General features: G+C 32.3%; 2 protein-coding genes across 3 annotated transcripts in view; both read left to right on the top strand.

Moving 5' to 3' along the window:
- The first annotated feature begins 106 nt into the window (after positions 1 to 106).
- LOC134688151 (serine protease inhibitor dipetalogastin-like) lies at positions 107 to 5209 on the top strand. The gene is made up of 6 exons (XM_063548624.1): positions 107 to 120; positions 913 to 1044; positions 1608 to 1739; positions 3231 to 3356; positions 4648 to 4779; positions 5137 to 5209. The coding sequence occupies exons 1-6, from the start codon at positions 107 to 109 to the stop codon at positions 5189 to 5191; spliced, it is 591 nt and encodes a 196-aa protein (XP_063404694.1). The 3' UTR covers positions 5192 to 5209.
- Positions 5210 to 9331: 4122 nt separating this feature from the next.
- The window catches only part of LOC134688533 (zinc finger protein 23-like), a 31209-nt gene continuing 24989 nt past the window's right edge, over positions 9332 to 15551 (top strand). The window contains exon 1 of one of the 2 annotated variants that reach the window (XM_063549317.1): positions 9332 to 9473. The gene's annotated coding sequence lies outside the window, so the exon portion shown is untranslated. Of the gene's footprint in view, positions 9474 to 11629; positions 11743 to 15551 lie in introns of those variants that run through there. The other variant, XM_063549318.1, reaches the window with a different exon arrangement.

Below are 15551 nucleotides of genomic sequence, written 5' to 3'. Positions count from 1 at the left end.
GCTTTGCATCAAGTTTCCCCTTGGAATATGTACAAAATGGCCTATCTCTATTATTCATTATATCTGTAGTTTTGATACAATTGAAGTTTGCAAAATTCGTACAAAAATGACTACAGATGGGTACATCAACCTTAAGCTGTTTCACCAGGATTTTGGCTTAGTAGATGAAATAATTTCACACAATAATCCAGATATGCTGTTGGCATCTGTCTGTTATAAGTATCTTTGGTTTAATGTCGATAACTTAATTTATTCAGTTAAGTCTAACGTTGACTTTTTTCTTCAAAATTTATCACTGTAGCATTTTTACCGGGACCATTTTTGCGCATTTCTAAAGCATGTCCATCCTTGGCATTTGTTTGAATGGTTGTACGATGGACAGTTGTCTCATTGATATACATACCAAATCAAAGTAAATCAATCACGAGTCATATATCGTACCGAAATATATATTTTGCTTAATGTTAGTTTCATACTTGTTTCATACCGATTCAATGGGTTAGATTCTGTCAGTTTAATTTCTCTATGATTATCTAAACATTGCAATGGATTCCTCATCTCCGTCATGTATATCTCATTTGCACCAAGCAGGACACGATATTGCTTAACTAGACGTAGTATGTAGGTTCAGAATGAATTTCGATATTTTAGATTTAACTGTTGAGAGTTGAGAAAGTATCGTTACACAACGTATCGTCGTTCAATCTGTTATTTTCGAATAGCATTCAGATATTATATTTTATGACACGTTTTATTATTTTTAATATATTACGAATTTGTTGGTTTCTTTTGGGATATTTTCACTATTGACTTCCGAGTTCACTTCCTAGAATATTACTAGTGCAAATGTGTTTCTATTGTGGTTTTTTTTATTTTGTAGTTCTGTATTTAGTATTGTACTTTGTTTTGTAGGAAGGTGTCTGTCGCATGTCAAGGGAGCTGTCCGTGTAAGAGTTACTCTAACTGCATCTGTACGAAAGAACATAAACCTGTGTGTGGAATTGATGGCAACACCTATGGCAACAAATGTCAAGCCGACTGCAAGTTAGTTCATTTATCATAAACTGACTGCAAGTAAAAACATAGAATATGCAATGTCAGAATTCAAATGAGATTAAATAAGAAGTAAAAATTGTTGCTACTACTTGCTTTTTTTCTGAATTCATATAATATATTTCAAAAATCTCTAAATGTTGGGTTCACATGTGTAACAATAATACATGATTGAGCTTGATTGTACTTACCATTGTCATTGAACAAACTATTTACATAATCCTGACTTGTAGTAAATAATCTGAGATAAACTATCTCTTTCAGTGGAAAATTGACAATACTTCATATTTTTTTCTGACCACAAATAAATCACGAATCAAATAACCCGAGTAATTCGGATCAGGTTCGGTCCGGGTTACTAGAAATTCATCACAACTTGTCGTTAAGTAGTGTTTGTCCAGAGGAAGAGTGAATTCTAGTAACGATGTTTTAGAATATTTATATCAACCAAATGCCTTGAATAAGGATTGTTTGACTTTAATGTTATAAATTGTATGTTCACTTCAACATATTCAACTTGTAATTTATAGAATATCTAATTCATTTTATTTTAGACATGTATTAGTAGCATGCCATGGCACATGCCCGTGTCATCATACATGTCACGACTGCCTTTCTGAAGGAATGCAACAAGTTTGTGGAACAGACCACTTTACTTATATAAATTCATGTTTTGCAGAATGTCAGTAAGTATATTCCATTATCTTGATTTCACTAACACACATATAGAAATACATGTAATAATGAGTTTAAATATTTTAAATACCATACACATGGTAGAGGTCATATCTACAATGGTTTTATACCGTCATATAGTAGACGTCATAACCCCATGGTATCCTAATTTGTATCACCTCAGTGGGGAATCCAGGGGAGTTTTGTTTGTACGATCAATGCATTTGAATAGGGACATACACATGTATATTTGGAACCCTCTTTTATCTTGGGTTGGGAGCCCACATTTTTAAAATTGCTGGATGCGCCCCTGCACCTGAACATGTATGAAGTATTTGCCAAACTGACTAAGGGCAACAGTTATAATATAGTTGTTTCCTGAAGAACATTAACACTATACTCTTTTTCAAAGTAAACTCTCATTAGGGTTAGTCTATACCTTAAGCCTTGTGGCATTATTGACCCATATGTCGAGTAATTGTTCGATGTGATGGAGCTATTGATTTTGGCATTTGATCAAAGACTTTCTGTTTTGAATTTTCTGAAGATTCTGGTATTTTTGTTATTTGACGTTTTTCTGTTCCTGCTTTTGCATTGTCTGTTTTTACATAGATCAGCATTGCATAAGGGAAATAAAAATAGAATAACAGTTGATCACTATGATTCCATGACAATTTATTAAAAAAGGGATTGTAATTCATTTTATATCGGATCTAATCTTAACATCTCGGTAACATTTGGAATACATTTGAAAGCTTAAATCGTTTGACTCGCATGGATTCATAAGGAATTATAGCTATGCTATATAAACTGTTTGTCAGAGTAAAAATAAACGATTACAGAAAATAAATTCAGAAAAAGTAATTCCTCATGGTTCTTCCCCATATTAATATGTTTGAAAATAGACCTCGAGGTATTTAATGTCTACAAATGTGACAGTTTTTCTCATTCGTTTATTTAAGAAACAGATAGTACTGAGGTTAATTTATGTGGATGTTTCTTTTTTTTTTACTATAAAGTTCAACAAATTCTGTTGTGAATCCAGATTGAATCATATAAAAAAGATTTCAACCGACCCAAATCGATTACAGAATACCTATTGCAAAGTTGTACACACGCTGAACTTCATACTCGTAAAACATCGAATTTACGTTTTATTTGTCGAGACCTTTTTAACAGTTTGACAATAATTTATGTTTATTATTTATTTTGTGGGAACTGGTTGCATGCTTTTATATATTAATTGTTCGTTTTTATATGGGTTTTTCTTTAATTTTTTTATAAATTTACTTCTTTCATCTGTTAATATAGTATAATGTTTGTGTATCCTAAAGTTTTTGTTCTTCTGAAAAACATGCATAGTGATAAATGATCAAGAAAAAAAGGAAGGTGAAGACTTCATTGCTCTTTTAACAACAAGCGCTTATTGGTTCAATATGGTAGCTATGGAGTTATAGGAATTCAGCAATGCAACAACAACAAACTTTTGTTTTATATTTAAGGGGAAAGAAAGTCCAGTGTAAAAGTAAGTGCCCATGTCCAAAGTCGTGTACCTGTACCAAGGATTATAAACCTGTCTGTGGGGAAAATGGAAAATCCTATTTGAATAGCTGCCTTGCAGGTTGTGCGTACGTATGCCTTTTTAAAAGTTTGTTTTGAATAGTAAAAGTGTAGATATAAAGATAACTACTAAATAATTTAATTCAACCAATAACTTTGGGTTATTTCTAATTATGGACAAGAACAATAAAGTAACTCATGAAACATCGGATTCAGAAACATTTGTATTAATTTTTCTGATAGTTATCAAAGGTACCAGGTTTATAATTTGATACACGAGACGCGCGTTTCTTCTAGATAAGACTCAGCAGTGACGCTCAGATCAAAATAGTAAAAAAAGCCAAATAAGTATAAAGTTGAAGAGCATTGGGCACCAAAAATTCCTAATAAATTGTGCCAAATGCATCAAAGTCATGCGCCTATCTTTAGCTTAATTTTGATGTTAGACATGTTAGATAGTCTCATTTTAGGACGACTTAGATGTTAATATTAAAAGCATGTATGTATTGGGGAAATGTCGTAGGCAGTAATTTGTGATCAGGGAAAGGCATTTTTACACAATATACACATATTTTACACGTTTTAGACATCTTTTGCGTAAAGTCATATCATCTCAACGATACCTTGCTCATAGGTCAAAACAGCAGTAAGAATGAATTATTTTTTTAAAATATAAAACAGTCACTGTGGTAATTAGTAAAAACGCTAAGCTTCTTCATATTATTCATTAAATATAAGTTGACAAGGAAAGCCTCGCTTCCTCTACATGCATATGTATACTGTCATACGGTTTCACTATAGTATACAGTACACGCAGTAATGTTTTTCCTATACACAGGACATGAGGAAAGTAAAAATAATGCCACGCGACAAACTTTAAGTTTCTGAAACGCTTTGTGATATAAAACAATTTTCAATTGTGTGTTGTTTCATGGTATGACAGTGATATTCTTGTTTAAGAATGTACAGTACGTCTGTTTTATAATGACGAAGGTGTGCGTTTTTCGTCAATGCATAAAACAACACTTTAAATCGTAATTAAAGATTAAAAAGTAATAAGTAAAATCACAAAAATTACTGAACTCAGAGGAAAATCCAATCGGAAAGTCCATTATCTCATGGCAAAATCAAACGACAAAACACATCAAACGAATGGACAAGAACTGTCATATTCCTGACTAGGTACCGGCATTTTCAAATTTAGAAAATGGTGGATTAAACTTGGTTTTATAGCGCTTAACCTCTCACTTTGTTGCCATAATAAACTGCATTCATTGCATTAAATCAGTGACACTTGTTTTTGTTTAGTTACATATCGGTTTGGCATTGGAAATTAATTGTCATTTTTGTTTATTCTAGGAACGTTGGAATAAGCTGCAACCATAAATGTCCTTGTGGATACGACTGTCACAAGTGTTCGTCGGCAGGAATGCACCCTGTATGTGCCTCACATGGAGAAACTTTCATCAACAAATGTTTTGCTGCGTGTGGGTAAGATTTTTTTAAGACTTATTTTCATTTGATACCTTAATTTGCATTCTTCAGATGGTTTTGTGACGAGATATGGATATCGGTACGTTAATGTTGCCTCTTATTTGTCAAGATGTTACCCTGAGTGACATCAAGTTGTTTGTGTATTGAGTCCTTCGAAGAAAAACCACTTGGTATTCAAATGTAAAGAAGTTTCTGCAGTTTCTTAAATTATAATCTTTTAAAATGGTAACGCATTGAAAATAGTTCTTAATATTACACAAAATGATTTAGGAGGAATATAGCAATTAATCATATATATGTATGGAGCTGTATTTATCAATTTGCAGTTCAAATTATTTAATTTTATAATTACAGACAACATGGACAAGCAACAATCCAGTGTGAAGGACCATGTCCGTGCAAGCTGTAAATTAAACAAACATAACAATGTTGTGTTGTCTTTTTTTTAGAATAACCTTATGGGTGCCAAATTCGCGACAACAGATTCATAATTTGACAATTAGTGTCCCGTTAGTGCATGATGCTCGAAGCCAAAATATTTAAAAATCTAATGGCTACAAATGTTGAAGAGCTTATAAAACCAAAAGAATCTGAAGTATAGTAAATCCTGGACCAAAAAAATAAGCTTTGCAATATCGGAGACAAATTCGTATCGTATGCCCTTAAAGCCACACTTGAAAGACTGTTTGAGCGTTTCAAAGAAGAATGAAAATGTTCGAATCTTGAACAAAAAAAATGGTTGTTCCTATATACCTATTTTGATGTTTGCCCTTTTTAAGTTTGAAAAAGTTTCTATGTCTTCTCTTTCAAATTCATATGTACCTTTTGATACTCAGTCGTTTCTGATAAGATCAATTCGTGTTGATAAGGGTATACGATACAGTTACAGGGGATGTAATGACGTTGCTGACTTAAATTGTTATTTTCGCGACGTCAAATTATGACTTATCCGGAAAAGATTCAGTTTTCGAATGGTTTTTATCATTCAAACTGATTTAATTTGAAACGAGTTTGATTACGCGAGAAGATTTTGTATGCCAATTTTCATGAAAACGTAACTAGTGCATTTTTTTTAATTTGATATTAATATACAGCAATAAGTGATGTTTTTTCTACATTCATGAACATTTGATAAATATGAGTAATTTCTGAATGAAAAATTTATACTTTTTTAGGGTACTTTTAAAATACAGAAATTACAAATTGTTCAACAAAAAACATTTTGTGTTTATCTTTTAAAACAAAAAAGTTATGTCTTTCTTTTGAAAAAGAAAAGACGACCACAAAAATCCGAATTTTGAGCAAATATACAAATTTCGACATCATTTTACTCAAAAGTAGAACATGAAGGCATATTTTTTATTGTATATTTAATTTAATTAGGTAAAAAAAAAAGTTCTTGTGGAAATTTCTATCAAAATGTAAATACGGGATCAAAACTGTATCGTATGCCCTTAAATAAAATTTAGAAAAGAACATAGCATACTGGATACCTGTTACTTTAATCTCTGAAAGGAAATCGCAGAATGATAGAAGATATGGTTGACCAGTACATTCTTATCTATTAAATAACAATTTTGTTCCTAATGTGTCGTTTGATTTTGCTTCAAGCTCAAAAGTACAACATACCAAATACAAAAAAAACGGGATACTTTATTGTACAATATACCAAATATAAAAAAGAGATACTTTAAAGTACAACATACCAAATACAAACACGGGATACTTTAAAGTACAACATACCAAATACGTTGTACCAAATAAAAAAAAACCGGGATACTTTAAAGTACAACATACTAAATACAAAAACGGGATACTTTAAAGTACAACATACTAAATACAAAAATGGGATACTTTAAAGTACAACATACTAAATACAAAAACGGGATACTTTAAAGTACAACATACTAAATACAAAAATGGGATACTTTAAAGTACAACATACTAAATACAAAAATGGGATACTTTAAAGTACAACATACTAAATACAAAAACGGGATACTTTAAAGTACAACATACTAAATACAAAAATGGGATACTTTAAAGTACAACATACTAAATACAAAAATGGGATACTTTAAAGTACAACATACTAAATACAAAAACGGGATACTTTAAAGTACAACATACTAAATACAAAAACGGGATACTTTAAAGTACAACATACTAAATACAAAAATGGGATACTTTAAAGTACAACATACTAAATACAAAAACGGGATACTTTAAAGTACAACATACTAAATACAAAAACGGGATACTTTAAAGTACAACATACTAAATACAAAAACGGGATACTTTAAAGTACAACATACTAAATACAAAAACGGGATACTTTAAACTTTATAACAGGCTTCTTTTTCTATAATCAACGTTTCCTAAATCTGCCATTGAATCGGACTCGCCAAAGTATATATAACCGGAAGAAAAGTGACTTCAGGAACTTTTACTATAATTTGCAAAGTGCTTCAACTCTCGTTTTGTATTGAATATTTATATGAACTCTCGTTTTGAATTGAATACTTATATGAACTCTCGTTTTGAATATCTATATATGAACTCTCGTTTTAATTATTTATATGAACTTTCGTTTTAAATTGAATATTTCTCGTTTTAGTTTCTAGTTGAATATTTCTTGTTTTAAATGTTTCTTTATTCTTAAATATAATGTTTCTTATTTCAAATACCCAAAGAGATTATAGATTTACTATTTTACAACTTAGTCCAATGGCTGTCAAAAGTGCTAAACTTACACTCAACTTCAAAAGAAGCAATTATCGCTATTTTACTAAGTTCAGCCGGAGGACAATAATCCTATTATTATTGCATAACATTGGACAACTATATCTATATTTTATAAGAACCTTTTATAATGTTTTAAGATCCTTAACCTGGGATTAAAGAATTAATTTAGGTTTTGTAAACTGTTGCTGGGGCAGTCTTCCCCTAGCTTTCGAACTGTAAACTTGTGTTAATAAATTTGTATATATTTTATACGGACTTGCGTTTAAAGCAGCCATAGTGTCGATTATAGACCTACAGACTTTAATGTAACCCGTGCCGAACTTCACGGACTCATGCCGCAAGTTCACGGGGTTATATATACACTACTCTTTTCTTTTTGGGTACTTTATTTGATTTTGTTTGAACTTTCTAACTTACTGACTTCATTTCTCTAACGCAATTAATCTAAAAACTTGCCGTCATCTTATGTTATATTTAAGGATGTCATAGAGAAACCCAAAGAGAATGTGATTTCTTTATACAAAAGTAATGTCTATAGGAGTGATTCCAGAGCAATAGAGTATACATGTTAGCTGTCAGAGGAATAAGCTTGAATTCAAAGTGAAATTGATGATTTACCCCCACTGGTATTAACCTTATGGAGGCAAAACGCATTCGGAAACAATACTTTATCAAACTTGCTTAAATGCATTATTTTCAAGTTATACTACAACGGAGATCTTTGAACATACTGATATTCCTGGACTGGGAATAAGACACCAGGGTTGGGATATCCCACCTTTTTTCTGTTCTAATATACATATATTTCTAAAAAAAATCTTATCGAAAACACAATCTTACTTTTGGGTACAGCTCACACGTGCTCCTATGAATTAGAAATCGCCGAACAATTTAAATGAAGAATCGTGCATAATCATAGGAGGACCTTACTTTAATTAAACCTCACAGAAACAATAAATTCGGGATAATCTGGATCCATAGATGAAGCCAATAATGATTGGCCCTACTATTTACCTTACAGGAAATTCATAGGCATAACAACAAAAGAGAAAATTAGTATTGCCCTTCCCCCAATACCCAAATTCCTTTAGAATGTTAGAATAAAATAAATCTGAATCAAATGACATAAAAAAGAAGATGTGGTATGATTGCCAATGAGACAACTATCCACAAAAGACCAAAATGACACAAACATTAATAACTATAGGTCACCGTACGGCCTTCAACAATGAGCAAAGCCCATACCGCATAGTCAGCTATAAAAGGACCCGATATAGTTTGCTTTGTTTTTTTATTGTTTTTTTAAGAATGAGTTTTTTTTTCATAAAACGATGATAAAACCTTCAAAACGTTATATCTTCATCATTATATTTCTGGCCGGACAAATAGCGAAAAACGGTAAAAATGCTATTTGTCCGACTTGCCGGATGAATAGACATTTTTGACTTATCTGTCCGGCTAGCCGGACGAATAGCCACTGCTTATTTGTATTTGAGATTCATAAACATTGATATGAAACTTCGGTACAGTATAAACTATAATGAAGTACATGAAAATATTATTTCAAAATATTCAAATCCACCAACGGTATACTACTATATAATACATGGTGTGTGGTTGTTTTTTTTATTACGGAATCATTCAAAATAATAATATGGTTATTTGAACTCACTGACAATAAGGCCTAATTATCAAAGAACCGTATTTTTTTAAAAACCTCTCAACAATAATTTAAATAATAGACACAATGGATACGTGTTGGATCGTTAAAATATACCTCTCACCTCAAGGGTTCGTGGTGTCTTTGTAGCGAATCAAGGCTCATCCATTGTATCTACAATGTACTTTGAAAATTTGAAATCCTACTTCATTGTCGTAAAAGTAAAACTTACTATCAAGAAGCTGGTGATGGACGTTTAACCTGATACACATGATTCTGCATTTAAGTAAGTACATTATAGATCATTATATATAGCTTCGACACATATGAACAATAAACATCCGCTTAGTAAAGCTCTTTAAACCGAGTACAATTTTGCAATTGTTAATGCGAATTAAAAACACTTTTGTTACTTTTGTATAACTATCAATTGGAGGCTTGATATGAACTAATTTTAGCATTGTATTGATGCACTGTTGATGCACTGAACAATGCAAGTTGGGAACAAATGTTCGAAATGGACAGTCCCTCATTTAAGAGATATCCCTCATTTGGGGTATGTTTTCAACCCGCTTAAAGTTATCTTGGGTTTCCATAGTCCAGGAGCCAATGTTTATAATGTAATTGGATAATGTTTACTTTGGTTATTAAAAAAGTTATCTATAAAGGTATAATTGTAATATTATCCCTATGCAAAGCATGTTCTGGCCTTGTTATTGGTTCTCTGTTTTCTTGATAGAACTTCCGATCGCGGATTAATAATTTATTCCTGATCATATGTCCCAGAACTATGCAATTATTCCCATTGTGCAAGTCTTTAATAATGATTTATCATCTTTTACCTAATGTTCACTTTCGATCATATGAATAAAATAGGAAGCTATTGAAGAAAACTATCTGTAGAGATCTTACTACACATGGTCAAAATTTTCTAATTAGGTAAACGCACACACTGTCGTGTGGTTGAACCTGTTTCAGATGCAGATTTAGCATGTTGCCTAGTTTTGATGGCCGCTACCCTCTCCCCCTTCCCCCCAAAAAATCGTTTTTCAAGAGGCAGTATCCGCATTTAACATGTCTAAGTTTCATGCAGTAGCTTAATAACAACAATGTGTCGATTATGGAGTTAATAATAACTTATAATTTATTCGATTGTCACTAATAAATTTTGTAGAAAAATAGTTCGCATAGTTTTCCTATTCAAGGCTTGAAGTTCTCTTACCTTTCGAGTCCAATTAAAGCTGCTTTTTTTTAAGCATGCATTGCATGCAAAAAAAATCTTCAACAGCAATGATGTGTAAGCATCCGATATAAGTTATCATAATACTTGAAGTTAGATTTGTCAAAAGACATCCTCTCAAAAGAAATGTTCTTTGTAAAATATTAGCTTACGGTCTTTACATGTGTTTTCTTTACAATAATGCATTGTCAGGTTCTACTGGCAAAGAATTGTCTGAAATTGATGCAAATACCTACTGATTTAATATCATGACTCTACCTATCTTCTGATATTTGTGGCTGTACTTGAAAGAAGATTCCAACGTTAAAAACAGTACAAGAAGACATGGCAATTTGCTCTGTTAAGAAAAATATCATAAAAACTGTTTCAATTAATAAAACTTGACAAAGGAACATATATATATACTGTTCCCAGCTTGACATCAGTTTAATTTTTCGTTCATAATATAAAAAAAGCGATAGACAGCTTCGGTTTCCTAAAAAAATTATAAAACTCAGTGAATGAACAGCATCAGTATAAGTATAACCGTTATATATAGATATATTGGAGCAAAAAGACATTTTTAGGAACTGTTCTTAGTGTGTAAGCTTTATAAATAATACGTAATACTGGCCTGATGCAGATGGAAAACTCAGTCTATTTTTTATCTCTGCAGGTGGAATCATACTTTCCAAAATAATTGCTATGTTTTTAATAAACATAGCAAAATTTCAATTCGTTAAACATGAAAACTATGATATAAAATAGTAACAAACATGGGCATAGTGCACAACTGACGAGGCACGCCGTAGCGGCAGGTGATCATGAATCGTCAACCCCCAGAAGAGGACATTTGACATTTACAGAACTACTTTTTTTTTTCTTTTTTAAGTTAAAAGTTACAAATTTGGAGTGGTTGTCTCGCTGCGGAAATGCCAGGACAATGTGCATAAGTTCAGTAAAATTTGACATAATGAAGGAGTGATAGATTGTTTATTTTCCCAGTTTGTTCAAGTATTTGCCAGTATTTTTAAAAGAGACAGAATCAAAGGGTGTTGTTAAACCTCTCACTTTACGTGCACACTGAGTCCAAACACAATATTCAGTCAGTTTATAAAGTTGCTTCCTACATGTATGGGTAGTGCTCCAAAATTAATGGAGGAACATACAGGAAACTGGTAACTGAAACCCGGATTTACCGATTTTGACTTTAAAACTGTTATATTTTATCAACTTCCTACAAATTTTATATTCCGATTTTTTCCTTCCATCGGTCCATGTTTCATGAAAAATAGACACATGCAACCTATAAACAGAATGACAACATTTCAGAAAGGTACATATTTATCTGCAGTCCCTTACCTGTACGACACAAACTCAAAAATCGTGTTGGAGATAATAAATCATTATGTTTCGTAACAAGAAAACACAAAAAAAACAGCAAATGAACTATCTGAGATAACAAAAGTACTTCCTCAGCTTGATTGCTTACGGTTGACATAGTATCTTCATGTACCACATAAAGTAAAGGAAAAAATCCTGTCACCATACCGGTATCGGGATCGTTCGCCCTGATTACATGTTCGCCCTACAGTCAGGGGTACTACTTGTACAAGTGTATTTTATTTACTTGAAGAAGTGAAAAAAAATATACATATATAAGTAAATAAATAATGTTTGAATAATCTCCCCTTAATTTTCTGAAAAATTTACTTGTATAAGTAAATTTTTCTTACAATCCAACAAAAATCCTCAAGTTTTGAGGTGTAAAATCATGCCTTTAATGATTTTTCCCAGGTTTGCTCAAATTTTTTCATTAAAGTTCAATGTTTCATCTCATTAATTCATCAAAGAAACTGATTGAGCAAAGATCTTGTATATTTGCGCAAGGCCTTAAAAAATTGCTCCTTTGGGGCTTGTAAATGAGCAGTGTTTAGAAGATAACTGACAAATGGGACTTTCATTGTCCATGAAATTACACTTAAATGATTAGTAAAGACATCTGCAAGGGGTACACAATCTAAAATTCTATTAGAGCAAAGAAATATTCAAAATTTAAGAAAAGAAGAAAGGTTGATTTTTTTACCTATACAAGTAAAAAAATCTGAATGCCGAAGGGACATAACTCAGCCAATTTTTTTTTACCTATACAAGTAAAAAAAAATCACTTGTATAAGTATCCTACAAATTTACTTATATGTGTATATTTTTTTTTACTTGTTCAAGTAAATAAAATACACTTGTATGAGTAGTACCCCTGACTGCCCTAGGTTCGTTCGCACTGAGTTTGTTCGCCCTGATAGTTCGTTCGCCCTATATTCGTTTATGATATGTATATGTTACATTAATAAACGAAATATATTTTTATATATATTGAAATTCATGTACATGTATATCTATTAAAAGTTAAATACAGAATATTTGCCAAATTTATATTAATTAAATAAAATTCTTGGCTGCATTGTTACACTTTATTTTTTGAAATTACTTTTAATGACTTTAATTACTGTTGATAGGATTTTGATTGCTGATAAGGTATCATTTGAAATCTTTGATATCACTGATAAATTGTTATATAAATTGTCTTTGATGGATTAATAAGGAAAATAACATTTTTCTCAAATAAAATAGTCAGCTTGGATGGGAAAAACACTAATTGTAAAGCAGTGTGAATGTGGTTTTGGTATTTGTTTTACTAATCGTAATTCAAATAATAGTGAATGTACAGAAACTTATAGCCTAGTCCTAGTAGCAGCTAGCTATAAACAACATGATCATATGATACATCGTTAATATTCAGCCAAATTGAAGACTGACTTCAACACATTTAATTATATGCACACAACGCAACACTTTATACATGTACTAAAAAATAAAATCAGCGCGAACGGACCCCGGGCGAACCGGTATTAGGGCGAACAGAAACTAGGGCGAACCTGAATCAGGGCGGACGGACCCGGATTCCACCATACCCACCAACTGTCACTATTTGCGGGGGATTTCCCCCATGGAGGCTCCCAAATGGAAATTTTGTAAGAGCAATTTTATCAACTATTTTAAAGAAAACAATTAATTAAACATTGTCTATGAGCTTGTTAAAGCATGAAGAAGCCATAAAACCACATTATAATATATGTAAAGGTCCCTTGAAGGTTTTGTATGACTTTAAGAAACATCTTTTATGTAAAACCCCCATGGGCATTTTGAAAAGTTGGCAGGTATGTGTCACCCTTCCCCCTCCTCAAGAGCCATCATAGTGATACCCTAGCTAGAATTCCTCTCTTACCACTGTGGATTTTTTAGTTGGGCACTAAATGTAACCCGAATCTTTCAAAATCATCTTTGTCTACACTGGATCTTAATTCATGTGCTACAAGGCAGCATTTAAACAAACTGAGCTAGAGAACACTTCTTTAGCTAAACGCCTTTCGACTGACTATAAATCTAACACATACAACATACATCACAACACCATAAGTCTTTCTAAGATGATACTGAATTATCAATTTCTCCGAAAACAACACCAAGAACTCTGCCTAAGAAGAAGACAGTAAACTGCCACCAGATACATGTACCACCACAGCAAAGTGGCTTAAGATATTCAAATCTCAAGTGACTAAACAGTGGCAGATATCCAGGGGGGAGGGTTCTGGGGTTGAACCAGACTACATGAAATACGTCGGACAAATCCGGTTAATAATGGATCGGTCTGGTAAAATTTTGTTGAATTCCGGTCCGAATGTCCGGTGTTTTTCTTTCATGGATTTTTCTAACATTCTAGCAAAATTGCCAAACGATCTCAAATTATTTTCATCTGTATTATTCATCACAGCGATTTTTATTTTGTTCAACCGCTAGCTTTATGCCGAAAATGGCCAACCAGTAATGTGTAAATCCAGGTAAAAACATATCTGACTATCAAAAACAACAATGGCTGCCTTCATTGGCACAACCGGAAATGTAAATAAAACCGGATCAGATTCTGGGAACGGATAAGGATAATTCCGGGTTTGCCGATTAAATACAATAAATGAATAAAAATCCAAGCAGATCACAAAATTCAGCTATGAAATATAAACACTAGAATTGAAAACCAAAAGATATATGAAAAAAAAAGAAGATACAGGAAATAATATTTTATACAGAAACTCTAAATTATGTTTAGTTCACAAACATTGTCAAAATCCAATAAAATGGGACATAATAACTCTTCACTGAAATGCATTCAAGCAATTGTGCATAACTTTCATAACAACATACCCTCTTGTTACATCATTTTGTGTTTGTGCATTTTGGGGAGGAGTAGGGCACAACAAAGTCATATGTTTGTTGTTTTTTGTCGGATAACATGGATAATATACAATTAGATGTTAAAAAAAAAATGGTCTGAACAGAGAATTATTTAGATTAAGAGTTTATTAAGAATTCTAGAAAATGGAAAGTTTTAGACCATGGGATGTTACTCTAGTGTTGTCATTAGTTTTCTTCTGAAAAAAGACCTTGTATGAAATTGAGGATGGAAATGGTGAATGTGTCAAGGAGACAACAACAGGACCATAGAACAGAAAACATGGTTATATGTATGATTACACCCGGTGATCATGTATGTATGGTCACACCACTGTGATCATGAATGTATGGTCATACCACTGTGATCATGCATGTATGGTCACACCACTGTGATCATGTATGTATGGTCACACCACTGTGATCATGTATGTATGGTCACACCACTGTGATCATGCATGTATGGTCACACCTTTGTGATTATGTATGTATGGTCACACCACTGTGATCATGTATGTATGGTCACACCACTGTGATCATGTATGTATGGTCACATCACTGTGATCATGTATGTATGGTCTCACCACTGTGATCATGTATGTATGGTCACACCCCTGTCTTTCAGTTTATACCATATGTTTTTTACTTGTTTGTTGGTGTATGCAGAATGGAATCTTTGAGAGTGAAGGAAACAATAACTGATAAGGTTGAGTGGTATGTCCATTTTTTATCAAACATGAAATGGGACTTTTTATGTTGATGTTGTTTCAACTAGCTATATATATATATACAGGTATAGCTTATACCAGGAGTAATGATTGAATTCTATATATTGATTATTTTTTCTGATGAAATAAA

Source organism: Mytilus trossulus, chromosome 10 (assembly GCF_036588685.1).
Source record: "Mytilus trossulus isolate FHL-02 chromosome 10, PNRI_Mtr1.1.1.hap1, whole genome shotgun sequence".
NCBI lineage: Eukaryota > Metazoa > Mollusca > Bivalvia > Mytilida > Mytilidae > Mytilus > Mytilus trossulus.
Note: the sequence above shows the minus strand (reverse complement) of the source record. Positions and strands in the feature narration are given on the sequence as shown.

Coding starts and splice junctions, on each gene's coding strand:
- LOC134688151 (XM_063548624.1), top strand. Junction 1,045..1,607: donor AAATGTCAAGCCGACTGCAA/GTTAGTTCATTT, acceptor ATTTTATTTTAG/ACATGTATTAGTAGCATGCC. Junction 1,740..3,230: donor TCATGTTTTGCAGAATGTCA/GTAAGTATATTC, acceptor TTTATATTTAAG/GGGAAAGAAAGTCCAGTGTA.